This window comes from Lynx canadensis, chromosome D2 (assembly GCF_007474595.2).
Source record: "Lynx canadensis isolate LIC74 chromosome D2, mLynCan4.pri.v2, whole genome shotgun sequence".
Lineage (NCBI taxonomy): Eukaryota > Metazoa > Chordata > Mammalia > Carnivora > Felidae > Lynx > Lynx canadensis.
Genome location: NC_044313.2, coordinates 1042020 through 1068214, shown reverse-complemented (window position 1 = coordinate 1068214; position 26195 = coordinate 1042020). Strand labels below are relative to the sequence as shown.

The 26195-nt window shown below is 65.3% G+C and overlaps 1 protein-coding gene across 4 annotated transcripts; it reads left to right on the top strand.

The window, feature by feature from the left end:
* Positions 1 to 606: 606 nt before the first annotated feature.
* Positions 607 to 25284, top strand: PWWP2B (PWWP domain containing 2B). Of its 4 annotated transcripts, none has more exons than XR_004344234.1 (4): positions 607 to 731; positions 9703 to 11297; positions 24614 to 24783; positions 24861 to 25284. XR_004344234.1 is itself a non-coding variant. In XM_032595177.1 (4 exons), exon 3 carries the CDS (start codon positions 9809 to 9811, stop codon positions 11282 to 11284), a length of 1476 nt encoding a protein of 491 aa, XP_032451068.1. In that variant the 5' UTR covers positions 671 to 731; positions 8574 to 8779; positions 9703 to 9808; the 3' UTR covers positions 11285 to 11297; positions 24614 to 25284. The 4 variants fall into 4 exon arrangements, 3 of the variants coding, with proteins under 3 accessions (XP_030190319.1, XP_030190318.1, XP_032451068.1); XM_032595177.1 differs by adding an exon at positions 8574 to 8779 and having other exon boundaries at positions 671 to 731; positions 24614 to 25284; XM_030334459.1 differs by having other exon boundaries at positions 9703 to 10997; positions 24614 to 25284.
* Positions 25285 to 26195: the final 911 nt, after the last annotated feature.

Below are 26195 nucleotides of genomic sequence, written 5' to 3'. Positions count from 1 at the left end.
GCGGCGAGGACTCGAGTGGGCCGCAGCTGGGCGCCCGCTGGTGTCCCCTCGGCGCCCGCGTCTCCTCGGCCCGGCCCGACCGGCTTCCTGCTCGCGTCGCCCGGACTTCCTCCCCGCAGTGCCGGGTGGCCACCGGGTGCCAGACCGGAGGCGGGGGGAGGGCGGGGGAAGGCGGGGGCCGGGCCGGGCCGGGCCGGCGCGGGGGCGGGGGGCGGGGAGCGGCCCCGGGGCAGGGGTCCTGAGCTCCGGCCCGCACGTCCTCTGGGCGGGCGCTCGCGGCCGCGGGCCCCAGCGGAGGGCGCAGCCGGCCCTGCCCCGTCCCGGGGGTCCCGCAATGCGCTTCCTCGCCGGCTCCCAGGCGCCCGGCCCCGGCTCCCCCCGACCCACCCCCTGCGCCCCGTCGGCGGGCGGGGGGTGCCCCGCGCGCCCCACCCCCCGCCGCCCCGGCCCGCTCGCGGTGGCCGCCCCGAGCGGAGCTTTGTGACGTCAGGCGGCCGGCGGGCGGCGTCACGCGCGGGCTGACCCGGCGGCGGCGGCGGCGGCGGCGGCGGCGGCGGCGGGGCGGGGGCGGGGGCGGGGGCCGGGGCCGGGACGCGGCGCGGGAGCATGGAGCCTCGGGCCGGCTGCCGGCTGCCGGTGCGGGTGGAGCAGGTCGTCAACGGCGCGCTGCTGGTCACCGTGAGCTGCGGCGAGCGCAGCTTCGCCGGGATCCTGCTGGACTGCACGAAAAAGTGAGCGGGGGCGGGGGCGCCCCCCTCCCCCCACCCCCGGCGGCCGGCGCGGGGCGGGGTGGGGGTGGGGGTGGGGGCCCGGACCGGCTCCGGGGCGGGGCAGGCTCGGCGCCGGCGCCCGCTTTCGGTTTCCATCCCCCCACCCCCCACCCCCGGCCCGGGGCTTCGGGGCGCGCGAGCGCGGCCGCCCCTCGGGGGGCCCAGAGCGCCTCTCAAAGTCGTCGCGACTTGCGGGGCGGGAGCGGCGGTGGGCGCCCGGTGGGGGGGGGGGAGTCCCCGCGCCGCCGCCGCGTGCCGCCGGCTCCCGAACTCCGCACGTCTGCCATAATTAACGCACTTTTCTTTGTTCAGACGCACTGTTGAATTCGGCTGTTTTCAGAATTGTCGGTTGGGGGGCGGCGGGGGAGCGGGTTCAGATGCGCGCCTGCCCTGACCTGCCCTGCCCTGCCCTGCCAGTCGCTCACAAGTGGGGGCGTCCTGTCTATCGCCCTGGGTCCCCCCAGACTCCTAGGAGCGACTCGGGGCTGAGGCTTGGACTGATGGCAAGCAGTTGCGTCCAGCGGTGGGATTTAACCCACGCAGCGCGGCCTGGGGCGCAGGGGCCCCGGGCAGTGTGGGAGCGAGAAGGTGCCCGTGGAGGTGCTGAGCGGGGGCGGGGGGCGGTGGCCGCAGGAGCCCTGCTTTCCGGGGTGGAAGGGGGTCCCCGGGCAGGCCTGGGGGCACCTGAGACGCACCTGTGCGCCCGCTGCAGGGACCCGGCGGCAGGAAGAGTCTCCTGGATACAGTGTCACATGGTAGTGAGCTGTCGCACAGATAAATGATTAGGCATTAATCAGGCACTAATGTCTTGGCGCTCCTGCTGGGCCTTATCTCCAAGCTGAGAGCAGTAAATGGCTCCCCTTGCGGAGGCCCAACTTTTTCCCTCCGTGGAGCCCAGATCTTGCAGTAGCGGGGACGTGGCAGGAAGACCATCACTCTTCAACAGTTACCCTGCTGGCATCATCTCTTTATTAGACGTGCCAGAAGCCATTTATGCACCAGTCATGTGATTTAACATATGGCCTCCCGGGTGACTGTCGCCCCGCTCCGCCCTGGCTACCACAGAGAGTGCTTGGCGGGACCCGGTGGGGGTGGGGGGCGCGGGCTGCAACATAGCCACCTGGAGGCTGCCAAGCCTGTACCCCGCCCCCCCCCCCCCCCCCGTGGCCAAGGTCTCCTGCCCCTGATGGCCATCACTTCCTCTCTCGGGCAGGACTGCCAGCTCGGTCCGTCCCTGCTCCCCTGTCTGTGCGGGGGGCTGTACTCAGGCTTTGTCTGCACAGCCCTGCCTGGCCTTTCCTCCCTGGAAAGGGGCACTTGCAGCAGAGGCTTCCCCCCCCTCGTTTTCTGGGCTCCCCAGCTCAGCACAAGGGAGGCTGTGGGCCCCTCGGCTTGTGGGTGGCAATGTTTGCCGAGATGGCAGCCTCACCCTCCTTCCTCTCTGCCTCCAACTGGGCTCCCCTCCCCGAGGCTGTGGCTAACCTGGTGTGGAGATCAACAGCCCCCCTCACTCCCCTCCCAACCGCCCCCCTCATAGAAGCCAGCGGGCCGTGCTGGGATCCCCAGTGTGGGAACTGGCAGCAGCACGCTGGTGGGCGTCAGCCCTGCCACGGCCACGTTCAGCTGTAACCAGAGTGGCCCAGAACCGAGGCCTCAGTGGGTGCAGCTCTTCTCAGCGCTGGCTCTTTCCGATTGGCATTGATCCCTTCTCCTTGTGGGGAATCCCGAGACCCCCTGCGGCCCCCGGCGCCTCCAGCCCTCCAGGGCGTGGTCCCGAAACTGCCCACCCTCGGCTCCCCTCCTCTTGCCACTTCTGGTTTCACCCTGCCTTCCGCTCTCTGCCCGTGATGTTAAGGACTCAGCCCTCCTGTCTGCAGCCTGGTCACCAGGTGGGGTCTCTTGGCAGCCCGGGCGGGGTGTTGTGGGCCGCAGTGTCTGGCCTTGGGCTGCCGTGTCCGTGGCACAGATCCGCCTTCCCTGGGGCCGGTTTCTCCTCCTCGGTGCCTGCTGCCCCTCCCCGACGTGTGACAGTGGCAGGGCCGGTCAGTGGAGGCCCCACCCTGGGTGGTGGCGCTGGCCGGCCGGGAACAACAGCTGGGACCTCCGATTGCACACAGCCGCCCACCTCTGGGAGCCCTCGGGTCCCAGAGCAGTGGGGTCGTCCTAGGTCTGTCGAGGGCAGCGAGGCCGCAGCTGTCGGTGTGCCCGTGGTGCGCGGCCAGGCACGTGCCAGTGACTGTCATCGTCAGCAGCCTCCAGCGTCTGTGTGCGGGCCTGGGGTGGGGGGTGGGGGGCCGGGAGCCTGAGTCTCCTGCAGGGGTGGAGCAGTCCCAGGGGAGGGGTCCCTCGTGCAGCCCCCCATTTCCCGTCCCAGAGTGGGGCCCATGAGCAGTGTCACTCTCCGGGCATTTGGGAAGTGGCATCCCCTCCCTTGGCCCTCTGAGAGGCAGATTCCCGTCCCCAAATGTGCACAGGAGGACGAGAGCTCACAGAGGCCCCCGAGATCTCAGCAGGTGTGTGGAGCTGCTGGGGCCGGTGCCCAGCTTCCTCCCACCCGAGCCTTGAACCTGCTGCCAGGTTGCTTTGTGCTCTGAAGGAAGGTCCTCCACTGCTGAGGGCCTGCCCTCTCGTGCCTTCACCTGCATTCATTGACTCCCTACTGTGTACCTGGGCTGAGTCCCAGGAAGACTGTGCGCGGACCCTCCAGCTTCCCTGTGAGGCTGTGCTTTCTCCTGGTGGAGTAAGGGTGCAGGTGGCCCAGGCCTGCCCCGAGTCTTTGGGCTGGGGTGCCGGGCGGGTGTGGGCATTGTTTTGTGGGTGGTTTGGGGGTACCCTGGGGTTGAGGTCCCCCAACCGGGGTGGCCCTGGCTGAGGCATGGCCCCAGGACAGCAGAGACCCGAGCTACCGGTAAAGGAGAGGTCTCGAGAGTAACGGGAGCCCCGACGACCAGCTGCCCCATCGGGCCTGATGGCAAACCCCAGGCCCCCAGCCCTCATCCCCGAACTGGTGTTTTTCAAACTTCCCCAGTTGTGAGTCACCCAGGGCGCCATTACCGTGCAAGATTCCTGGGCCTTTGTGACCCACACCCCACCCTGGGAGGTTGGGACTCCAGCCAGTCAGGAATCCCAGCAGGCCTGTCCCCCGGGCAGGAGAGCACCCCTGTTCCATCCCAGGCGTAGCCCCTGGTCCAGGAGGGAGGCTTGGCCATTGGTGACCGGTCCTGGGATGGTTCACTGGGCAAACAAAGATGGACACCGGGTCCGGGCCCTGCTGAGCACGTCCTCTTTGCCTTCAGGGGCCAGAAGGGCCGGGAGCAAGGTGCCCTGTGTGTCATGCGGTGGCAGGGTCTGCGGCTGGCAGGCAGCTGCACCCAGGGGACCTGGCCAGCGTGGAGGTGATGAGGGGGTGTGGACTGCGGGAGCCCTCAGATGGCTTAGACAAGGGTGCGGTCAGCTGAGCTTTACTGGGATGATGCTGGTGGTCTGGGACTCGGGGGGCCAGATGTGACAGCCTTGCCCCATGGCTTGTCCCCGAGACCCTGGGTCTACCCATGGGGGCGGGGCGGCCTCCCATGTAGACAAGGGGTCACTCTGGTGTCCAGGCTGTGACTTCCCCTGCCAACCTGTTTTTCACAAGTCCCTGAGCAGAAGTGGACCCGGAGGCCTCCACACCCTAGAGGCCTGGCAAGGCCACCCTACCTTCCCTGTGCCAGCCTGCTCCTGACCGTCCCTCGGGGCTAGGCCCTGCAACTCCCTGTGTGCAGGGCTGCAGAGGAGACAGACTGCTGCACGTGTCCTAAACCAACGTCTAGAGTCGTGAGGGGAGGGGGGGAGGGAGGTGGGGGGCAGGAGCCTGGCCGCAGGATGGGCCTCACCATCGGGACTCGGGCCTGTCCTGGGGCTGCAGGCTCCTCGGATGGACCCCTGGGGCGTTTCTGTTCCAGAAGCCACGTTTTCTCACCTCTCTACCGGACACCGGGGTAGCCTCTCCCTGTGCGAGGTTGAGGAAGGAAAGTCCAGGGCAAACGTGGACCTGGCTGGGGTCGGAGGCCGCTGTCAGGTTCCACAGATGCTTGGATCCCGAGTCGGTAGAGCGGCGAGGCCGCAGGGGAGGCCGGGAGCTCTGGCAGGCGGCCGGGCCGTCTCCTCCTGGCCACGGGCCAGCTCGGGCCCGGCTGCTCTGGGGGTTTGCTGAGCTGGTTGCATGGGTGAGACCTCAGGGAGGGCGGGTGAGCCGAGGCCCGGCCGCTGGTGTTTTGCCAAGGACTGCAGGCTAGGCTGCTTCTCTCTGGGCCCGGTGTCCATGCCAGATGGCCGTGCCTTCGTCTCGGCAGAGTGGGGACACTCGGGGGAAAAACTGCTTTGCTTTTGGGTCTCACCCCCATCAGAGTCTCCTGGGCTCCTCACCTCGGTGTCCTCCACCTTTCCTTTGCCCTTCCCCCAGCTCCCCGAGGACGCTGTGCTGAGGTTTCGTTTGGGGGGCCCCCAGTTTCCTGCATGGAGACCTTGGTCAGTCCGGCTCTCCAGGCCCCAGCTCTGCACTGTGAGTCACCCCAGTCCCAGGGCCCCTCCTCACACACATCTACCCCATCCTTGGGTAGGCAACCGGTGGGTCCAGCAAGGACAGCAAAGGGCGGGACAGCGGGGCTCCAGGGCCGCCCAGCCCTCTCGCTTGCTGAGGCCCTGCGGTACCACCTGGGGGGGCACTGCCAGGCTGGCCGGGGCCACCATCCCTGGGCACGTGCCAATGTCAGCACAGCCTGGCCTCACCGAGGGGCTGGGCCCCGTAGGCAAACCACAGGCTGTGGTGTTGCCACGCCTCGTGCCCTCCGGTCCAGTTGAGGTCACCCCGCTGGAGACAGGGTGCTGAGATCCTTCGAGAACGGCTTGTGTCTCTGTGCTTGGAGGCAGTGGAGCTGAGACGTGAGCCCAGACCGCTACTGTCACCAGACCCGCCGGGTGCCCTGGCCTCCCTCAGCCGCCTCGCCGCCGCCATCGGCGAACCGGGCAGGGGGACGGTGTGGACCTCACGGGGCTGGCGCGGGGCTTGGCGCCCAGGCGCCTGCTGCCCAGGGAGCGAGCCCCTCGCTGGCTGCTGTTTACCCGCCGGCAGCTGTGGGTGTGGCCGAGGCTGGAAGGAAGCGGCCGCCCGCGGAGTCACGGGGCCGCGGGGTCAGCCGGCCCGAGTGCCGGTCCACAAGGCCGCAGCTGACATCTGGGAGCCCGCCGCACCCCCGAGGCTGTGGTCCCCACGCAGGGCAGGTGCAGGCGTGTTGCCTGGGCTCTGGGTCCTCTGTGAAGCTGTGTCTGACCTCCCAGGGCAGGGAGGGGTCACTCAGGAGCCATAGAGCACGTGCACCGGTCTCTGTGACTGTCGTAAACACGCAGGGACTTCTGAGGGGTGTGTCGTAAACGGTGAGGGGGGGAACCTCCCTGGAGCACAGCTTCGGGACCTCGGGGGTAGGGCGACAACCCCCTCTCCGCCCCAGCTGTCCCCAGCCTGCCCCCCCCCGGCGGGGGGAGGTGGCCAAAGGCACTGTCAGCCCACAGGGTCCCGCAGAGGAGGCTTCTGGAGGGAAGATGGGTTCCGGGTGAGGGAAAGGACCTGCCCCGGGGGGTTGCTCTTGGGGTGCCCCGGACCCCGGCTGGCAGGAGGGGCTCTGCACCCCCACAGGCAGGCTGGTAGGGGCACAGGCGTGGGACAGGGTGGGGCAGAGGGAAGGAGAGCCTGGGGGTGTGTGGGCTGGTTCCGAGTGGGGTGACGGCAGAGAAGCTTGGGAGGGGAGTGGGGAATGTGGATGAATCCCCACGGTCTGGTCACGGTCTGAGTGCCTGTAAAGGGGGGCAGGGAGTGGGCTTTGGGGGGCCTTGGGAACAACCCTCCAGGCCCCAGGGGTGTGGATCCTGTCTGCTGTGTGGCCTCTCCTGGTCTGTGGGACCCCTTGGTCTGTAGACGTGCCTACAGGTTTCCCTCTCAGGTTCTGGAACCTTCCTGTGGCCCTTATTTCGTGCCCACGGGTGGCAGTCGGGTGCCCACTCAGCATAGGGGCTGGTCTCCCCGGTGACCTCCTGGCCATCCTGGAGTTCCCACTGGGCTAAGGCTGTCCCTTGAGGGGCCCCTTGGGGGCTTTTTGCGTGTCTTGATGTCACCCTCTGTCAGGTCACCACGGCTGCGGGGGGTGGGGACCTCCTGCCTTCCCCGTTCTCCTTGCCAACACCCCCTTCATTTGAGGCCTCTGCATGGGCGCCATGGGTTCCATGGAGGGGATCCCAGCACCCCTAACAGCAAGAGGCAGTGAGCACGCTGGCCCAGAAGCTCAGGGTGAATGTGCGTGCGTGTGTGTGTGTGTGTGTGTGTGTGTGTGTGTCTTGGTGTGAGTACATGTGTTTAGCGCTCAGAGTTTTTGCTTTGTTCTCAATGTTCTATGTTCTATGAGGCTTATTGAAAGGGAAGAACCAGGTGCTGATTCCGGTGTGGGGTCCAGTCCCCACTCTGATGCCTGAGGACTCAGGGTGAGGTTTGGTGACAGGCCTGCTGGCCACGACTGTGGGTGGGGTGGGGGCAGCTTTGGGCCGGGCCTTGTCTCCCACACCTGGACCCCAGCAGACTTCCCCGAGAGGGCTGCACAGTAGCTATTCTGGGCCTGGCGCCTGTCCTCTGTCCTGGCTACTCAGCAGTGCCGGGGGGGAGCGGGGAGCAGGAAGGCAGCCAAGGGTAGTCTGAGCTCCAGCACGAGCACGCGTGGCTGGGCGTCAGTAAACCCTGACTTACAGAAACCGGAGGTGGCTCTTGGGGCTGTGAGGTCCGTGTGCCCGGTGCCGGGGTGCGGAACCCTTTTTCCTGGTGCGGACACGACCCCGGGGCCCCCGGTTCGGACACGACCCCGGGGCCCCCGGTTCCCCAGGAGTCCCGGCCCATCCTACTGTGCGAGTCCTCTAGTGCAGGTGGCCAGCACTAGGGAGCAGACTCTGGTATCGCTGTTGGTCACCAGGGATGCGTGGCCTGTGGCTGCAGGGGCCGCAGCACATGTGGTCCAGGGGGATGGCCTGGCCGTCCCGGGCCACTGGGCACATGAGGAGCCACACGCCCAGCAGAGGACGGAGATGGGTGGCGGGGCTCACAGTGGCTGCTCCCCCCTCCCCCAGAGCAGAATCCCACCTCGGAGGGAGCCGGGTGCCCCCCTGCGGCCCGTGGCTGGGTGCTCCCTCCCAGGCTGGCCTTACAGCTCCCCCCACCGCTCTCCCTTGCTCACAGTTACAGGTTACAGTTCGGCTGTCTGGCCACACAGAGGGCAGGAGCAGTCTCCCTGGGGCCCGTGGCCACGGTCCTGTGTCTGTGGACTCTCTGGTCATGAGGAGATGAATGTGAACCCCCTGCCCCCACACACGAAGACTTTAGTTTCAGGGGATGGCCGCATGTAGACAAGAGCTTGATAAGAAAGGAAAACCATGGTTTCCGGGCTTTTGCCACGACCTTGAACGAAAACGGGGCAGTGTTCACACGGTGGGTGTGCCGCCATATTTGTTAACTCATCGACCTCGAGACCGAGGACCTTGGGGGGGCGATGTCCCCGCGGGTCACTGCGCCTGGGCCAGTCCCGCAGCCCTCTGCGGCCGGCTCCCATGTGGCCTGTGCCCGCTCCCGGCCGGTCCGCGGCACTCGGGGGCCAAGCTGGAGGCGGTGATGTCCTCCGCGGTGGGCCCTCTTAGCTGGCCTCGATTCTTCTGGAGAACAGCAAACGGAGAAACCATTTGGAAATAGAAAAGGCAGAAGCGTTCATTTGTCGTTTCTACTTCGGTTAGGTTCATAGTGGACGGTGAGCACAGAAGTGCCGTGTTTCCCTTAACTTGGCGGAAGAAGTCTGGTTTTGTGCGTAAAAAGTAACAGGTTTTGGCAAAAGGGCCTCGCAGGTGACATCGCATTTGTTTAGAAGTTACGCATACCTACGCGGCCTTGTTTTTCACTGTTTGGAACAGTGAGTGTCTTCCTGCTGCACCGGGTGTCGCTGGTGAGTTAGTACGGCCTCCCAACATTCCCGGCACGGGGTCCGGGGGGATGGAGCACTGACCACTGACTTCAACAACGAAACACCCCAAGGTGCCCAGATGTCTGAATGGAGGCTGCCTGGCCCGACGCTTCCCGGGGAGAGGGCAGGCCTGTGGCTGCGGAGCCCTGTGGGTGCCGCTGTGCCATTGGCCTTGGCCGTGCATCCTCGTGGGAGAGGTCCTCCTGCCCTCTTGTGTTCCCTTCCCATGGGTCTCGTGGCCCTGTCGACACTGCCTGGCCCACTCTCCTTCCTGGAGCTGGAGGGCCTGTGGGAGGGCCTGGGGGTGCCCGGCAGGAGGGGTGGTCCTTCCAGGCTACGGTGGCCAGGGGTGGTGTGGGTGTCACCCTCACCCGAGGGCCGTGGAGACAGCTGAGACCGACTCAGCATTTGGGAGGGAGCCATCTCACTCCCAGACCCAAAGCTCTGGTTCGGTGGCTGACTTCTGTCCTCTCTGGGCTGTGGAGGCCATTGCTGCCCCCACACATGGCCGGCGCCTGGGACCCGGCTCCCTGAGCTTGGGGTCTTCCCTTGGGAGGAGGGAGAAGGTGGACAAGGCCCATGAAGAGCAGCTGGCCTGCTCAGGCCACGTCACAGAACCAGAGACCCTGTTCTCGGGCTCCCAGGGCACCCTGGGAAGTCTCCATCTGCCCCCATTCCCCTCGTTACCGTGAACCAAGGTGTGGACGTCGGGGCCCTGCGGACCCGAGAGCTGGCCGCCGTGCTGGTCACGAGACTTGGTGGAGCACGTGCCTCCCCTGAAATGTCCCACGTGGTGGACGCGTGGGGACGTGTGCCTCCCCAGGTGCTCCGGGCCCCACGGGCCGGGGCCAGGTGCAGCGGTGTCCTCCCGTCCTGACTCTCCCCTTCTGTCTCCCCTCTGCCAGGTCCGGCCTGTTTGGCCTGCCCCTGTCGGCCCCGCTGCCCCAGCCCGAGGACCCCCCAGTCAACGGCTGCCACGGCCCGGCCCCCGCGGAGCAGGACGGAGAGGCAATGCAGCTGGGGACAGTCCCTCCACCGCCTCCCGACGGGGACCAGCCCCCCGAGACTGCAGACCCCAAGCCACCGCTCGTGCCCCCGTTCCCACCGTATTTCGAAGGCGCCCCCTTCCCTCCCCCGCTCTGGCTAAGAAGCACCTACCGGCAGTGGGTGCCGCAGCCGCCCCCCCGGACCATCAAGAGGACACGCCGGCGTCTGTCCCGCAACCGTGACCCGGGTCGGCTGGCCCTGAGCCCCATCCGCCTGCGGCCGCGCCAAGTACTCTGTGAGAAGTGCAAGAGCACGCTGAGCCCCCCCGAGGCCAGCCCCGGCCCCCCAGGTGCCCCGAGGCCGCGCAGGAGGGTGGGCAGCGGCCCTGGCTTTGACAGCGAGCCCCGCAAGCCGGAGGACCCGGCCGGCGGCGGCGACCCCGCGGCCACCACGAGGAGGAGCAAGAGGGAGAAGCGAGAGGAGGACAAGGCCCGGGTGCCACGGAGCCCGGCCATCAAGATCTCCTACAGCACGCCCCAGGGCACGGGCGAGGTCGTGGAGATCCCCTCCCGCGTGCACGGGTCCCTCGAGCCCTTCTGCCCCTCCCAGGCCCTGCACGGCGGCGGCCAGGACCCCAGCGGGCCCAGCGCCTCCATCCCCAAGCTGAAGCTGACGCGCCCCGGGCCCCCTGGCGCCGGCCTGCCGCCCCCCAAGATCCGCCTGAAGCCCCACCGCCCGGGGGCCGGGGAGCGGGAGCCCGTCTACAGAGCCGAGCTGGTGGAGGCGCTCAACGGCCACGGGCGAGGCCCCCGGGCCAGCTCACCCCCTCTCCTGGGCCACGGCTCCGCGGGCCGTGGGCCGGCGGACTCGTCTTCCGGAAGTTCTGGCGAGGACGATGACTTCAAGCGGTGTCCCCAGGGCAAACCCCAGCAGGACGGCCTGGCGTTCCTCGCCGCCTGCCCTGGGAGGGGGACGGGCTGTGCCGGCGAATCTGTGTGGAGCAGCGACAGCCTGGACGAGTCCAAATCGTGCAGCTCGGAAGTGCCGTCACCGGACACGTGCGACCTGTCCGGCGACGGTGCGTCTGTGAGGTCCTCGTCCGGGGCCGCGAGGCAGACGGTCCCGCCCCTGACAGTCAGGCTGCACACACAGAGCGTCTCCAAGTGCGTGACTGAGGACGGAAGGACCGTGGCCGTAGGGGACATCGTGTGGGGTAAGGTTCATGGTTTTCCTTGGTGGCCAGCGCGTGTCCTTGACATCAGTCTTAGCCAGAAGGAGGACGGGGAGCCTTCCTGGCAAGAAGCCAAAGTCTCGTGGTTTGGTTCTCCGACTACGTCATTCTTGTCTACTTCAAAACTCTCCCCTTTCTCTGAGTTTTTCAAACTGAGATTTAACCGTAAGAAGAAGGGGATGTACCGGAAAGCCATAACGGAGGCCGCCAATGCCGCGCAGCCTGTGGCCCCGGAAATAAGGGAGGTCTTAACCCAGTTTGAGACGTAAGCCGCCCGACCAGGTGAGCGCGCAGGGCTGCTCCTGTGCCCCTCCCGCCGCTCTGCTGGGAAGCCTCCGCCCTCTGGCTGGCAGTTGGCAGAGAGGCCCGCTTAATGGCAGCGGCACCCTGCCTTGCGGTTCGCGGAAGAGAGGCTTTCCGAATCGAGTCGTGGGGGATCGTCAGCCACCGTGCGGAGAACAGGGCTGGTTGGTGTTTTGCGGCCATTTTTCCAAGTGCCGCGAAAGATCTCCGTCCCCTTTTATTTGCGTCCTGGAGAAGGCGCGGGTGTTGGGGGGGGGGGGGAGCTTCCTCTTGGCCGCTCACTCTGAGGGGTCACTCCCTCTTCTCTCCCCACGCTGGGGCCGCAGCCCCTCCCTCCTGTCCCCAGTGGGTCCTGACTTGGCCGGCTGCCCTCAGATGCCACTCGCGTGGCCTTAGCCCCCACCCCCCATTCCGGCCGGCGCGTGGTTCCCGGACCTGTGTCGGTCAGGTGCTCCGGGGTCTGTCCCTGGGCCGGTGTCCTGCCCTCTGTCTCCCCTCCGAGAGAACTCTATAGGGCCTCCCACCCCAGGTCTCAGAAGGAGACCCCATGGGCCTGGGGTGTCACCAGGCAGCATGTGGGGTGGTCACCCTGTGGGGTGTCAGGAAACGGCCGAGGGGCAGAGGCTGCCCGCCGTGAACTTCCCGGGGGGCCCAGGATGCAGGGAGGGGCTGGGTGTGTTCCCATCGGAGGGCGTCGGCTCTGGGGCCCGAGCAGCGGGGTGTGTCCAGCGGTCACTGGCCCCCGTGGTGGCCCCCCAGTGCCCACTCCCCTCCCTGTCCTTCCCCACGGCAGGAGGCGGGTCCCGTGCAGGCTGCCTGCATTGGACCCCAGGGCGTGTGGTGGGGCCCCCCTGTGGAGGTCAGGCCATGGCCCTCTTCCGGGCCCCTTAGCCTAAGGCCCAGGCCCACAGAAGCAGAGAGCGGGGAGGCGGGGTGTCAGAGGAGCACTCCTCCACCCCAGGGGGGCCTCTGCCTCAGTTTCTGTGACCTCTAGCTGACCTTGTCCGGTCTGGTCCACCTGCCTGTGTGCCTGTCTGGTGCCAGTTTCCCAGCTCGGGCCTTCGGGCCTCAGCTGGGCCGGCCGACGTGTGGTTGGGAAGGGGTTGGTGGGGCACCTGGCGTGGTCCCTCACTGCTGCGCCACGTGTCTGGGGGGGGGGTCCTAGGATTGAGGAAGCAACGGTGAGGGGTGCGCCTGGGCAGGGTCACAGCCAGGACTCCCGAAGCCTTGTCCCCACCCTTTCCTCCACCTGCTTCCTGCATCGAGCCTGGTCGCTGCCCCTGAAAGACTCCCAGGGGTCCAGACGCAAACCTGTCCTCCCCCGAAGCAGGCACAGCCCTGTGACCTCTGGGTCTTTGTGATGGGGCGTGGGCGCCCTGTGTGTCGGGGGGAGTCTGGAGAAAGGTCAGGTGCTCTGGGCATCTCCCCGCTCTGGGTGTGTCCTGTGGGCCCCGGGACCGTCTGTGCCCTCTGCTGCCCCCTTACCCGACCTCTCTGCTCACCAGGCCCCTCCTGCCCTTGGCCTGGTCTGGGGCCAGGGTGGAAGCTGGGCACCTCCCCCACTCGCCGTGGGCCCGTGCTGTCAGCGAGGATGTGGTGAGCAGTCAGTCCTCGAAACCGACCTTCAGATCCCCGGTCACAGTGGGCAGTTCCTAGGGACGTGAGCCCACCATGGTGGGGGGGGGGGGCGGGCATGGGGGGGGTGGCAGTGTGGCCTGGTGGGCAGGGAGCCCCTGGCTGGGGTGGTTCAGGGCTGGCTCTGTTTACCAGGAAGCAGAGGGAAGAATCTCGCCGGACAGGTTTGCCTGCTGTAGGGGCCCCGTGCCCACAGCCCGGCCTCCTCCCCGCTCCCTTCCCCCTCCCTCCCGGGCTCCCTCTCCTCTCTGTCTTTCTCTCCCTCTCTCTGTTTCTGTCTCTGAGCATCTCTCTGTCTCTGTCCCTCTGGCTTCGGGGACTGTGCCCATGCTGTCCCCAGCGGTGTGTGGGGCTCTGGGAGCGAGGGATGCTGGCTCTTGTCGGCACCAAAGCACAAAGTGGTCTTGCCCGAGTGACTCTTTAGTTTTGTTGTATGAGGACGGAAGGCTGCCGTGAGGTCCACGCCAGGCAGGAGGCTCATGGTGCTGGTGAGCGGGAGTCTCCCGTCCACAAGATTGCTTTCGAGTGTCAGTGGTGCTGTTTGGGCACCAGGCCCTCTGCTCCTCCAGGGGGGAGCCGGGAACTGCCTTCGCCTCGCACGGGAGCGGCATGGTCCCCTGGCACCTGGGCACGCCTGGGAGGAGGCCGGCACGGTCCTGCAGCTGGGTAGGGGTTGCTGGGGACGGTTGTCCTTCAGGCCACGTCCACCGGCTGCCGACTGGCCCTGCTACCACCCCCTGAGGCACTTGCCGAGAGCCCCTCGGCCCCGGGGGAGAATCTGTGCTGCTGACCAGTGCTCGTCAGGAGGAAAGCAGCACACATCGTGGGGGCAGCTCCCTCCCGGGGCCACCTGGTCCCGAGACTCCTCCTCCGTCCCACTTTGCAGGGTAGCAGGAGGCTCAGCTGAGAGGGGCGTGTCCACGGGGACACTCTGGAGAAGCCCCGAGCCATCCCGGGACTCGGTGGCCAGGGCACCGGTGAGAGCCCAGCCCGGGGCGGGCTCCGGCGACAGGGCACAGTGGTCCTCAGCAGGCACTGACCTCCAGGGACAGACATGGGGCCACCTCGCAGGCCCTGGCTGCTTGTTTGCTGCTCTGGCCCCGAGGGCTGGCATCTCTGAGCCTCATTTTCCTCATCTGTCTCGGAGTGACCGTAGCACCTGCCACGTGGGCCGGGTGGTGAGGGAAGGGTGCCCGGCGGGTCTGGTAATGACCCGTTGGCCATCGCCTCTCTGGCCCCTCCCACGTCCCCTCCCCCAGGTTGCCACAGGCTGCATCCCTGGGGTGGGGACGGGGTTGTGCTCCTGGCTGGATGGGGCGGGTGTCCCCCTCCTGACTGTGACGCTCCAGGGGTCACAGGGCGAGGCCTTTTGGGAGCTGACTGGTCAGGCCTGGCCTGCAGGCAGGCAGCGGTGCCTGACAGGCGAGGGTAACTGCTCCCGAGGGTGGCATCCCGCCCACGGAGGGCCGAGTGCCCCTCCAGATGGGGGTCAGAGGGTGCACGGCGTCAAGGAGGGCCTCCCTTGTGAGTCACGTTCCCCAGACTTGTGCGTAATCACGTGCAGGAAGGTGCTGAGAAGGGGCAAGGGCCCCACAGCAGAGTGTCTGGTGAGGAAGCTGACCTGGACTAGGTATCCGGGGAGGCTGCCTGGAAGAGGCGACATATGGCTGAGAACCGAACGGTGAGCTGATCATGAGCTAATAGGGCGAGTGCCTGTGGCCTGTGGCGGAAGGAGTCTCGCACTTTCCAGGGTGGGGCAGGAGGCACACAGCTCGGGGAGGCCAGCGCTGCAGCCTTGTCCTGAGAGCAGAGGGTGCCTTGGGGGCATGTTAGGCAGAGGGGTGAATGGCCCCATTCGGACTGGAAAGACCCCTGGCTGTGGGGTCAGGGGTGGGGAGGGGGACAGGAGGGGAGGGGACAGAGCAGGGAGCAGGGATCTGAGGCCGGAAGAGACCAGCCAGGGATGCTGGTTGTCGGCTCCCGGAACTTGGGGACCACGGTGGCCAGTGTCTGAGTGCCCGAGTCTCGGCTGGCAGGCCAGCACTCAGAGCAATGTTGGACCTGGGGTCGTGGATCCGTGGAATGATCTAGGCCCCACGGGATGGCTGCTGGAGGGGAGGAAGCTTTGGTGCAGCGGAGAGGCAGAGCAAGGTTACGGGGTGTGAGGCCTGGCAGGGGCCCAGAGATGGGGACTGGGCAGGGAGGTGGATGGCACAGATGGGATGGGGCCTCGTCCAGCCTGCTGGCCCCACACGGGGAGAGGGTCGACGGTCATTAGGAGCGTGCCCCGCGGGGCCCAGAGCTATGGGGACAGGAGACCTGGGTCCCGGGGGCCCTGAGAGCACCCTCTGTGCAGCACTCGGAGCTCAGGGCTCTACTGGGCAGAGCCGGGTGGGGGACGGGCTGTTGGCAGTGTTCCGCTGAGGCGTGGGCCAGGCTCTGCGGTACCTGCAGGGGGTGGGGGGGGGGCAGAATGCCGTGCGGGGTCCCTCCCTGCCTCTCGGGCCAGTGGGACACTCCCAGGCTGCATGTGAGCTGGAGGGGCCCCAGCGCGCCCCTTTCTGCCTGAGCCGCCGGGGTGTCGGAAGGCAGGGAGCTTTCCGAGGTCACAGAGCAGCCGCCTCGAGGGGCCAGGAACTGGGTTCCTGCTTCACTGAGCGAACGGCGTCCGGAGGGTTAGCTGCAGCCACGGTCCCGAACGACCACATGCGGGGCCACCGGAAAGAACAGAAATTTATTCTCCTGGCTCTGGAGGCCAGAACCCCAAACTGCAGGCGTCTGCAAGGCTGTGCTCCCTCCGGAGGCCCCAGGGGAGGATCCTTCCAGCTCTCGGGGGCTCCCAGAGTCCCTGGGCTTGTGACCGCACCGGTCACATGGCCTCTCCCGCTCCTCAGTGTCCAGTCTCCCTCTGCCCCCCTCCTGCAAGGACCCCAGGGTGGCCGTGCGAGAAAGCCAGCGTTTCCTCATCAGAGCCCTTAATGTGGTCACACCGCAGCACCTTCCCTGCAGAGGGTGACAGTCCCCTTCCAGGGGTGGGGCCTGAAGTCCTCGGGGCCCCAGTTGCCCAGTGTCCCCTCTCGTCTGGTCAGCAGATGTTAAGGGCCTGTGTGTCCACCCAGCTTGGGTCCCCCAGCCTCGTCCTTGACAGGCCAGCTGGGCTCAGGGACGGGTCAGCGGGTGGTGAAGGGGACTGGAACCTGACGGGGTTGTGTGGTACTGTTCCGGAAGGATCCACCGCCCCCCCCCCCCCAGGGAGGCTGTGCCTGTGGGCGGTGGGTCCTTCAGGCTGGAAGTCTGCGTACATGTGCTGCGTGCTGGGCCGGCTGGGGCAGAAGCATCCGAACCCCGTGTCCAGGGTTTCACTTTCCTTGTCTGTCGTGCCTTCGAGAGCAGGGTGCTTGAGCTGCGAGCCCCAAACCGACTTTTCTCTTTTCCCAGCTGTAAATAAAAAGGTGCTTCCGCGTCTGGAGATGGGTTTTCAGCTGACTTCCTGCACTGCTTTCAGGGAACTCAGGTTCTCCGCGAAGGTTATAATTATTTTGTTCCCGGAGGAAACTAAGGCCTGTAATTCTGAGAATTCTGAGCTTGCTGTGGGCGCGCAGGCCCTGTCCGACCTCCCCCCTGCCGGGGCCGTCCTCTCCGCTCCTTCTGCTTCTTCCGGGCAGTGCCCTGAGTGCAGGGTGGCCAGGCAGGGTGCAGGTAGGCGGGGTGGGAGCAGGGGCAAGGCTGTGCTGGGAGACTCACGTGTTTGCAGCAGGTACCTGGAGCAAGGGGCTTCTCCTGACTTCGGGGAGGGGCTGCCTGTACCCCCAGGGAGAGCACGCATCGCCCTGGATGTCATTGCTTCCGTGCCCCTGCCCCCCCCCCCCCACACCTGCTCTGAATATTCACCCCTGGCTCCACGAAGCTTCAGCACCCCTGGACCCGGCACCTGCCCTGGGGTCAGAGGTCCAGGGGTGCACGGGGAAGGGCCCACATTCTGCACGCCTGTGCCGTGGGACTCGAGCAGCACCGCCTCCACCAGGGCCCCATCTTCTTCAGAATCACTGTTCAGGTCTTTCCTTAGCAACCTTCAGTGACACCCTGGGCATCCCGTAACCTTTGGATGCAGTCTTGCAGGACAGGTCGGCTCCCAGCACTCTGCAGAGTGCCCAGGGAGCTGTCACAGCACACAACCTCGTGGGACATACTCACTCCCGTCAATCCGTGCAATGATTGCCCTTTCGGGGCTTCTGTCACTCCGTCCCCAAGGGCTATCCCGGCAGGTTAGCTCAGCGGCTCCCAAGCCGTGGCCATGCTTTGTACACAACCCAGGATTCTGGCTTGTTTCCCGCCCACACCTGGGGCTGGCCGTTCCCCAAGGGGTCCTGGGTCCTCTCGAGGGAGGGGCAGCTGGTGATCCCTCCCCCGTGGTTTCCAAGCAGACCTAGGAATATCTTTAGAAGAGAAATTGACTTTGGAACTGATTTTTCTTTTCTTTTTCTTAAATTTTAATGTTTATTTATTTTTGAGAGAGAGAGACAGACAGACAGACCACGAGTGGGGAAGGGACAGAGAGAGAGGGAGACACAGAATCCGAAGCAGGCTCCGGGCTCTGAGCTGTCAGCACAGAGCCCGACGCAGGGCTCGAACTCATGAACCGTGAGGTCGTGACCTGAGCTGAAGTTGGACACTTCGCCGACTGAGCCACCCAGGCGCCCCACCACTGATTTTTCTAATCCAGAATTTTTACTTCTTGGTTGTTTGGTTTGCATTTCTGTTCTCTTATGCTGAAAATCTTGCTTGTTAATGAAATTCACACGGAGTTGACTTTTGAACAACGCGGGCTTGACCTGCACAGGTCCACTTGTACACGGACTTTTTTCCGATTAATACACAGCAGTAGTGTGAATGTTTGTAAATGTAAAATTTTCTCTTCCTTCGGTTTTCTTAATATAACGTTTGCTTTCCTCTGGCCGGCTTTGTTGTAAGAATACAGCATATAATACATACAAAATATGTGTTAACTATGTTGTTGGCAAGGCTTCCAATTAACAATAGTTTTGGGGGGAGTCAAAGTTTCACATGGATTTTTGACTGTGCCGGGGTGAGTGCTCCCAATCCCTATTTAGGGGTCAACGGTATTAATTTTCTATGTAAAAGTTAATGTGTATATACAATAAGTCAAATATTAAATATATGTAAACCATATATTTGGCATGTAATATATCAGCTGTGTAATATATGTGGAATACTGCTACTGGGTGATTAGTGGGGATACTCCAAGGTTTCCTTAAGGATCTTAGTGTCCTTGGGGTGGGGGCTATGTGTCAAGTTCCTCTTTCCAAGTCATCGAGACAGTTTCTTTCTCTGTGGTTGTTACGACCTACAGTTAGGGTCATTTATTTCATTTTACGTTCCATTTGTAGATATTCCTGTGTGTTTTGTAATTCCGTGCTCATGGACGTGACAAGGGTCCCACGTCAAATCGGTGCAACCAGTCCCATCTGGAGACGTCTGGCTCCGCCCTGGCGCCCCCAGTGTTGGCTGATCTTCCTGAGTTTGCGACATAAGCGGGCACAGATATGGAGCCCCCTCTCCCCGCTTGGGCGTAAGCAGCGTCCACACCCCCCAGGTGCCCCACTGCGCCTCCCACCCGCACCAACCAGATGCTGGTGGCCGTGTGCAGAGACCATGTCCCCATCCTGGCAGAGTCCCCGGGCCCACCGGCACCCTTGCGCCTTTCTAAGCCACGTCAAGATGGGGTGTGGGCGGGGGGTGTGAGCACGTAACCAGGCAGGAAGGTCCTTCAGGCCTCGGGGGATCTGAGACTATGACTGGACCCAGTAGTGGGAGTGCAGGTGTAGGGCAGACAGGCCCCCGAGAACCCCCAGGTTCTCCCCATGCCCTGCCCCTGGCACCGTGTGGCAAAGCCACAGCGGCTGCCTCGCGCCGTGCCTGCTGGTCGTTGCCTCTTGCTCAAGGCTGTTGGTCCCCCTCTTGGAGAAGCTCTCCCAGAGCCCCCTGTGCACAGCTGTGCCTGACAGGCCCCCAGCTCGGCATGGTCACCCTGCACCCTTATTTCCATCAGGGCCCCTTTGACAAGCCACCCCTCCATTCTGTGCTGCCCTGTGTGGGCTCCCCCTCAGGTAAGTAAGTTCTTGTGAGTTCAGACCCTCGCAGCAGGGGCCCGCGGCACCGGGGAACGGGGTTGTGGCACCCCATCCCACACCTGGGGACGCTGGTTCGCGGGAGGCACAGAGCCGGGGTTCGCCCCCAACCGGGCCCTCCACTGCACAGCCAGCACCCTCCGCCCCGCCTAGGCCTTGGGGAGAACTGGTTGCCTGATGTGCCCACCAGCCCGCAGCACCCCGGGCAAGAGAAGGTGCTTCCCAGCTGGAGGGGTAGCTGGAGTGGGGGAAGCCGCCCGGGAAGGGGATCTGGGGCAGGTGGGCAGGTTGGCATCTGCCCCGGGGCATCTCTGGAATAAGAACCCTGAGCTGGAGGCTCCCACGTCCACGTGGACAGATCACGTGTAGCCCGGGCTCTCCTGGGGATTCTGGACACCTCGACCTCAGCCCCGGGCCCTCCCCGGACAGAGGGGGAGCACTGGGAGCGGGGCGCCTGGGCCTCTGGACCAGAGGGTTCAGGCCACGCATCAACTTCCAAATATCCGGGGGAAACTCCTTCAAACCACAGTGGTGCAGCCCTCCATCCTGGAGGAGCCGGCATTTCTGATACCCGCATTCCTGGGAGTCGTCCACTTCCTGTGGGCGTGACTGACCCTGATTCTGAAGGCCTCCTGCCAGCGTGTCTGAATTTCCCAGAGGAAATAGCACTTCAGTGGCCTTGGGATCCCCACACCCGGGCCGGGGTCTCTGTGGTGCTGCAGGAACCATGGGGACCAAGCAGGTGGGTTTGGGCCCAGTTCTGTAGAGGAGGGTGCACGGGGGCCACAGCCAAGGCCACACGGGTCTCCTCAGGGTCGAGGGGGTGGCCGCGCTTGGCCAAGAGCCAAGGCCAAATGGCAGAGCTCTGTGTGTGTGTGTGTGTGTGTGGCCCATGGAAGGCCGTGTGCTGTGGGGCTCTTGGGGCTGGAGCGGGGTCACAGACCCAGGACGTGAGCTTAGGTGGCCACTGTGTGGCAGGCACTTCTGAGGGACTGGGCCGTGGTGGGGCGGGGGAAGAGGGGTTGGTGGGGGTATGCATGGGGCGGGGTCTGCATGGGGGCGTCTGCACACACCATCAGGACGGTGGACATCCGCGATGCCCGGCCAGCGGCTGCCTCTCTCGCTTTGTTTTGTGATGCCTGGTGGTTCCCCCTTCTGCGTGTGGCTGCTGGCTGATGTCACCGTGTTCAGAAGGCTTGTGGTTTGGGGAGACGGGCCTTCTTAGTTCTGGTCTTACGTGTTGGGAGCGGCAGCTCTGGTCGCCGTCACGGGACGTGGGACGCTGCCCAGCACCCGCCATGCTGCCCACCCTCCGCCCACACAGCCCAGGCCCTGTAGGGGGAGGGGAGCCCTCCTGGTCACCCCCATCTTCTCGACAAGCCCCAGCTGTGGACCCAGTCACTAGGGCACCAGCGACTCGGGCGGGCAGAGCGGCCTCGGCCGACCTTAACCATGGGGCCCGTGGTGGTGACCTCGGGGCCCCATGGGGGACACTCCTGATGGGGGACAAGCTCCTGGGAGGTCAGCCCGGACCAGTGAGGGGCAGACAGGGGGGAAGGGGGGAGGGGCTGTCCGGGCACTTGCGTGGTGGAGGTGGAGGCAGGGCCCTGCCCAGAGACCCCGGAGCCTGGGGTGGGGGTGAGGGGAGGCGGGGCAGCCGCGCTGGGCATTGGGTGTCTTCCTGCCTAGGAAGCCCCGGGAAGAACGAACTTTTCTGTGCGTCTGTGGCCGCCAGCAGCAGCCAGTGATCTCGCCTTTCCCGTTGTTCCCCGCATTTTCCAGGGGGGCGCTGGTGGGAGGTACAGCAGGGGCTGGGGTGCTCTGGGGGGTCCCCCAGAACATCCCTGCATGACAAAGGACGGGTTCTGGGCCTGTTGGGCTGGGAGGAAGGAAGTGACCCGGCAGGGGTCCTGCACATTCTGAGGGGGGTTTCCTGGTTGCTGGGTACGAGGAGGGTGCAGGGGGCACCCCCTTCTTCCCCAGATACCTCAAAACACCCGCTCTTCCCATGGAGCCCGGCCAAGCCGGAGCGGCGGTGGGCGAGGGCACTAGGACAGGCCCGTGACCACCCTGTTTGTCTTGTCGGGAGGGGGCCTCCTTGAAGGCTCCGTGTGGTGCACGAGACAGAAAGGGGCGAAAGGGGCGGGCTGGCCGCCGCCTCTGCAGCCTGTGGTGCGTTTTTCTAACGAGGATCAGGGCTGATGGATGTTTAACGACATCTCCAAAGGTCGTGCTGCTGACGGAGAGGGGCTTGGGCAGGTTTAATTATCTCCCGGGGTGGTGTGGTTCTCGCAGCGAAGCGTGCTTGCCTTTGATGTGAGCCCCCAAAGCATTCAACGGAAAGGGGCGGCCCGTGGGCCGATTCCCAGGTAGTGCTGACCCCTCGGCCCCCAGCAGCTCCCGCTGTGACCGGCCGTGACCTCCCCGGAGCCCCCATGCCCCTCCTCACCGTGTCTGCTGGGCCACTCAGCAGCCTGATCGTGGAGGTGTGGCTGCCCAAACCCCTGTCCGGGTGGGCTGTTGGTCCCCTGTGCGCACGCCTGCAGAGGAGCTCAGCCTGGGTGGTCACAGCTGCTTCCTGGGCAGGGACAGATGAAAAGGCAGAAAGAAAACGGTTCTGGGGGGAACGGGTTTGTGCAACAGGCCGCGATCTGGCCAGTGTTTCTCCCTAAGGGACTGTTCATCTTGTTTGGGATCTGCGTGCTCAACAGTGCAGGACCTGGGACCCCACCTCGTCTGCCCAGAGCGCGCAGAGGCTGTGGGGGGGGGGGGGGCGGGCAGAGCCCCATCCAGCTCCCGCATCCATGGAGAGTGGCTGTCACCCTCGTCCAGCTTCGCTGAGACACCCCCCAGGCAGAGCTCACTGGGATCAGCATATGCTTCCTGTGACACAGTGACTTGGAGTCATGTTCTGAGAGACATTTTCTTGGGGACCCTGAGTCAGGGCCTCTCCCTGGCCAGGGAAGGGACTGCCACCCCAGGTCAGAAGCCCCTGCCCCTCGAGTGTATGTTGCTCAGGCCTCCTCCCTGACGGGCCAGGGAACTGTGGAGCCCTCTGGAGCAGCCTTCCCTGCAGGGGGTGTGGTCGGGGCTGGGGTTGGGTGTTCAGGCCTGGACTTGGGGGGAGACTGTCTCCAGCAGAGGGCCTGGCATCTCGGGGCACCTCGCTCCTGGGGCTCAGCCTGACGTCCGTCCAGCTGCACTGTGGTGGAGTCTACGACCAGGGAGGCCTAGGGCCCCATGGGGTCCCCTTCTCAGGCCTTTTAGAGTCAGGGCTCCCCCTCGGGGACACCTCAGTCGGGAGCCTGAGCCCCTGTCTACAAGGCAGGGGTGGTGATGGCCCCTCAGCCCTAAGCACCAGGGCCGTGGTCATCTCCACCCTCACACCCTCCATCCCCTCTCTGCACCCACCGCCCCTCCTGCCCCCCCGGGGGGCTCTTGGCCACCCCCAGAGCCCTGTGTCAGGGCCAACGCGGCTCTGGTTTGCTGCAGCCACTGAGAGAGCTCCTCTCCCGGTCACCGGAATCCGGCCATTTTGGACAGAGGAGGAAGGGCCGTCCCCTGCCCCCCGCCCAGCCGGGCCACTCACGGGTGGGATTGTTGCTGTCAGCCCTTCTGCCCCAGGGTCTTTCCTGGGCCCCTCGGGAACCTGACGCCGGGTTGGGACCTGGACGGTCAGTGCGCCTGAGCCTCAGTGATGTCGCAGGGAGGGGCCACCAACCACGGACACCTGTCGCAAGGGCAGCAGCTTTGTGTTGGAAGGTCTGGGAGGTCAGTGTCTTGTCCCCTCCACCCAGCCCCCGACCTGGGGCCAGCCGCGTCCTCCGGGGGGGGGTGGGGGGGTTTGCTTTGGGCTTAAGCTCCTCCCAGCCACCTGCTTGCACCACCTCTGTGCCCCTCGAGGGCACGGGTGGGTCCTGGGGCCTTCAGGCCAGCCCCCCAGGGCCGGTGTGGTGTGGACGGGGCTGACCTGGACACACGTGTCCACACGCGCGTGCGCGCGCACACACACACACACACACACACACACAGTCATTTGGCTGAGTCCAGATTCGGTGCTGGTGTTAGACGTCGCAGCCCATCCGTGCAGATACCCGTGAGTAAATTTCATTTTTGTTCAGCTCTATTCTCTGCAGAGTTGCATTTGCCTCATTCTTTGGCTGCTTAGTTTTTATGTTCTTCTCACTTATTTGTCCCCAGCTAAGAGAGATCAAACCCGTCAGGGCCTTCAGACGGCGACGATCACTGTGTGATGTGTGAACAGGCTTTGCCACCACACATGGGCCTAACGTGTCGCGGCTTTGGTGTTTCTTATGATTGTGTGTGCTCCTGGGCCGTGGCGCCGGCCGGGGCTGGGGTGTCCGTGCGGCCCCTCCCCTGCCACGATACGTCAGGTGCCCTGAGCTGTGTGTCTGTCTCTGTTTCTCTGTCTCTCTTTCTCCCCCCCCCCTTTCTTTCTCTGTCTCTGTCTCTCTCTCTCTCTCTCCCCCTCCCCCCCCATCTCTCTCACACACACGCAGGGCCTCTCCGCGTGGCGGCCGAGCCTTCTCCCAGCGTGGCGGTCTCAGGGCAATCTGGGCCTTGTCTCGGCATCTCCATCTGGGGGTCTGAGGCAGGACCGGGGCAGCATCATTTCTGCTTGTTCGGTCCGAGCGCATCGAGGGGGGGCGGGTGGGGGAGCCCGGCCCCTCCTGGTGGGAGAGCAGCCGTCTGCGCCCTGTGGGCTCTCCTGGCCGGGCGGACTGTCTCCTGTCTGCTGGACGCCAGCTCCCCTCGCCCTCCAGGACCTCCTGTGACCGTGTGGCCCTGCAGACCTGCCACATGTACCTCCACCCCCCGACTAAAGTGCAGAGAACACGTTGCCCCCGGTCACCAGACTCGGGCCAGCTCCTGTCTGGCAGGCGTGGCTGCTGTCCCCATGCGGGGCCGGGAGCTGGGGCTGAGGTGCCCGTCCATCCCTGCGGCCGGGCCTGCTCAGGGAGACCTGGGAAAGGTTTTCTTATTCAAGGGTCTGTCCCCTCAGCCCCGGGGGGCTCCCCCACACCGAGAGGGCGTGTCCCTCCAGAGGGTGTAGGTCACACATTCTGACGGTGACACACTGGGGTCCCTCTGAGCTGTGAGCCCCAAGCCATGTGCACAACCATTTTAGCTCCCCAGTCCCCCTGGCCATGAGGGGCCAGAAGGATCTAGTGTCTCATGGGGAGCCCCGTGGTCTGGGCTCTTGAGCCGTCAAGTGTCCTGCACCTTTTTCTGGGAAATCCTGGGGCCCTGGGAGGTGGGATGGACACGAGTGGGACAGGGGCCACCCAGGAGGTTCAGCGGGCACAATGTGGCACCAGGGAGGCTAGATTCCTGGGGTGGTGAGGGCCAGTGGGAGCTGGGGGGTCCTTGAGGGTCCCTGGCGAGACAGAGCCTGAGCGGGTGCTCTGGACTGGTGGTCGGACCCCCAAGGGGCCTGTCCCCCAGCACTTGACCCCGAGGTAACCTCTTTCCCTCTCTGCTTCCCTCAAGGTCACCGACGGTGAGGGCGCGGCTGTTCTCCTGGAGCTTCTGACTTTGGGGGTGCCCTCCGCATCACCTGTTCCGTCTGAGGGGCCCCGTGTGCCTTCTGGCCAGCTGCCTGCACAAATGCGCCAGGCCCACGGCGGCCAGCCTGCTGGGGGGTCCCCAGAGGGGAGCAGGTGTGTGTGGGGAGGAGGACAGCCCCCAGGAGCACCGCGGCTCCTCCCCGCTGAACGACTTTATTCCCCCGACTCAGGCTTTATAGCTCCTGTGGTTTGTGAAGTTCCAGGAGCCCACGACGCCCTTCCTGCTGCTGCCTCGCCCACTGGGGCACCTAGCAGGGGCGAGGCCTGCCACCCCGCGTCCAGGTCCTGGGCCAAGCCCCCTCAGGCCCGCAGGCTTCCAGAAACCAGCTTGCACGTGTGGGGCGCTTCCTCCCCAAGCCCTCTGCGCGGGGTCTCTGTGCACTTGAGAACCCGGAACCTGCCCGGCCTCCCCCATGATCCTCCCAAAGCTGGGGGCCCGCGGGCGCCCTGGCGGTGAGGGCCTGGGGAGGGGAGCCACTCTGGGAATGCGGGAGACTTCCAAAGGAAAACAGCTTGGCCTGTTGTTTGTAGGAGCTGCTCCTGTCTCCTTTCTGTCACTTTAAAGACCAAAAAGAAAAAGAAAGAAACAGAAAACGAGTTCTGCTCCTTCTTTATTTAAGCACGAAAGAGAATGAAGGGAGGTCTGTGTCAAAGCCGCCCGGGTGGCGTTTCCGTGTGGTCCTGTGTGTCGTGTGCGGGTGGCCCCTGGAGGGACGCCCACCGTGTGTGAAGGTGGCAGCTTTGAGAAGCAGGTGGCCCGTGCCACATTCCCTCCCCGCCTGCCCTGGGCGCGTGGCTCGTCCGGGCCTCCCTGCGGCTCCCCCAGGTGGGGCAGACAGGATGGTTTTGTTCTCCCTCCCTGCTGCCTCCTGGTTTCCCGGCTGGCTCTCCGGAGCCGAGGGACATCCCAGAAGGGGCGGTGACGGCTCCGCCTGGTCCTGGTTTTACTGGAACATTTTGAAGGCCCCACCAGGAGTGTCGGGGCCAGGCTGGGGCGTGTGTGTGTGGGGGGCACTTCAAGAGCCCCCCAGGACAGAAGAGCGTGAGACTCCCCTCCCCCCTGGTTCCTGTGGTTCTGGGCTTGACTCTGGGGGGCAGAGGGCGCGGGACACAGCAGAGCCAGAACCTCACCAGAATAGACCCTCAGGGGGAGCTGTGCTGGCCCCCAGGGTCCACAGCTGGAAGACTCGCCGTCTGCCAGGGCAGGGCGAGCTTTGGAGGAAGGAGGGAACGTGCTCTCTTCCCCTCCCCTCCTGTCCTGCTCCGCGGGCCCTGCGCTCACAGCTGCCCTAAGGCCATCCCCCCGGTCTGGTGCCAGGGGCTGCCATGCCCACTCTGAGGGGAGAAGCGGCTTCTGTACGGTGCCGCCTGGATTTGGGGACAGCACCAAGGCAGAGAGAGGGCGTTCTTGGAAAGCTAGGCATGGCTCCTTGGAGAAGCACATCACAAACGGAGACGAGGACTCAGGGCCCCGGAGCCGGACAGCCACAGGCAGACCACTAAGC

What these genes read in the sequence shown, in the direction of transcription:
- PWWP2B (XM_030334458.1), top strand. Translation starts at nt 607, where the DNA reads ATGGAGCCTCGGGCCGGCTGCCGGCTGCCGGTGCGGGTGGAGCAGGTC. An exon ending in CTGCTGGACTGCACGAAAAA is followed by an intron (nt 732 to 9,702) that starts GTGAGCGGGGGC and finishes CCCCTCTGCCAG; the next exon opens with GTCCGGCCTGTTTGGCCTGC.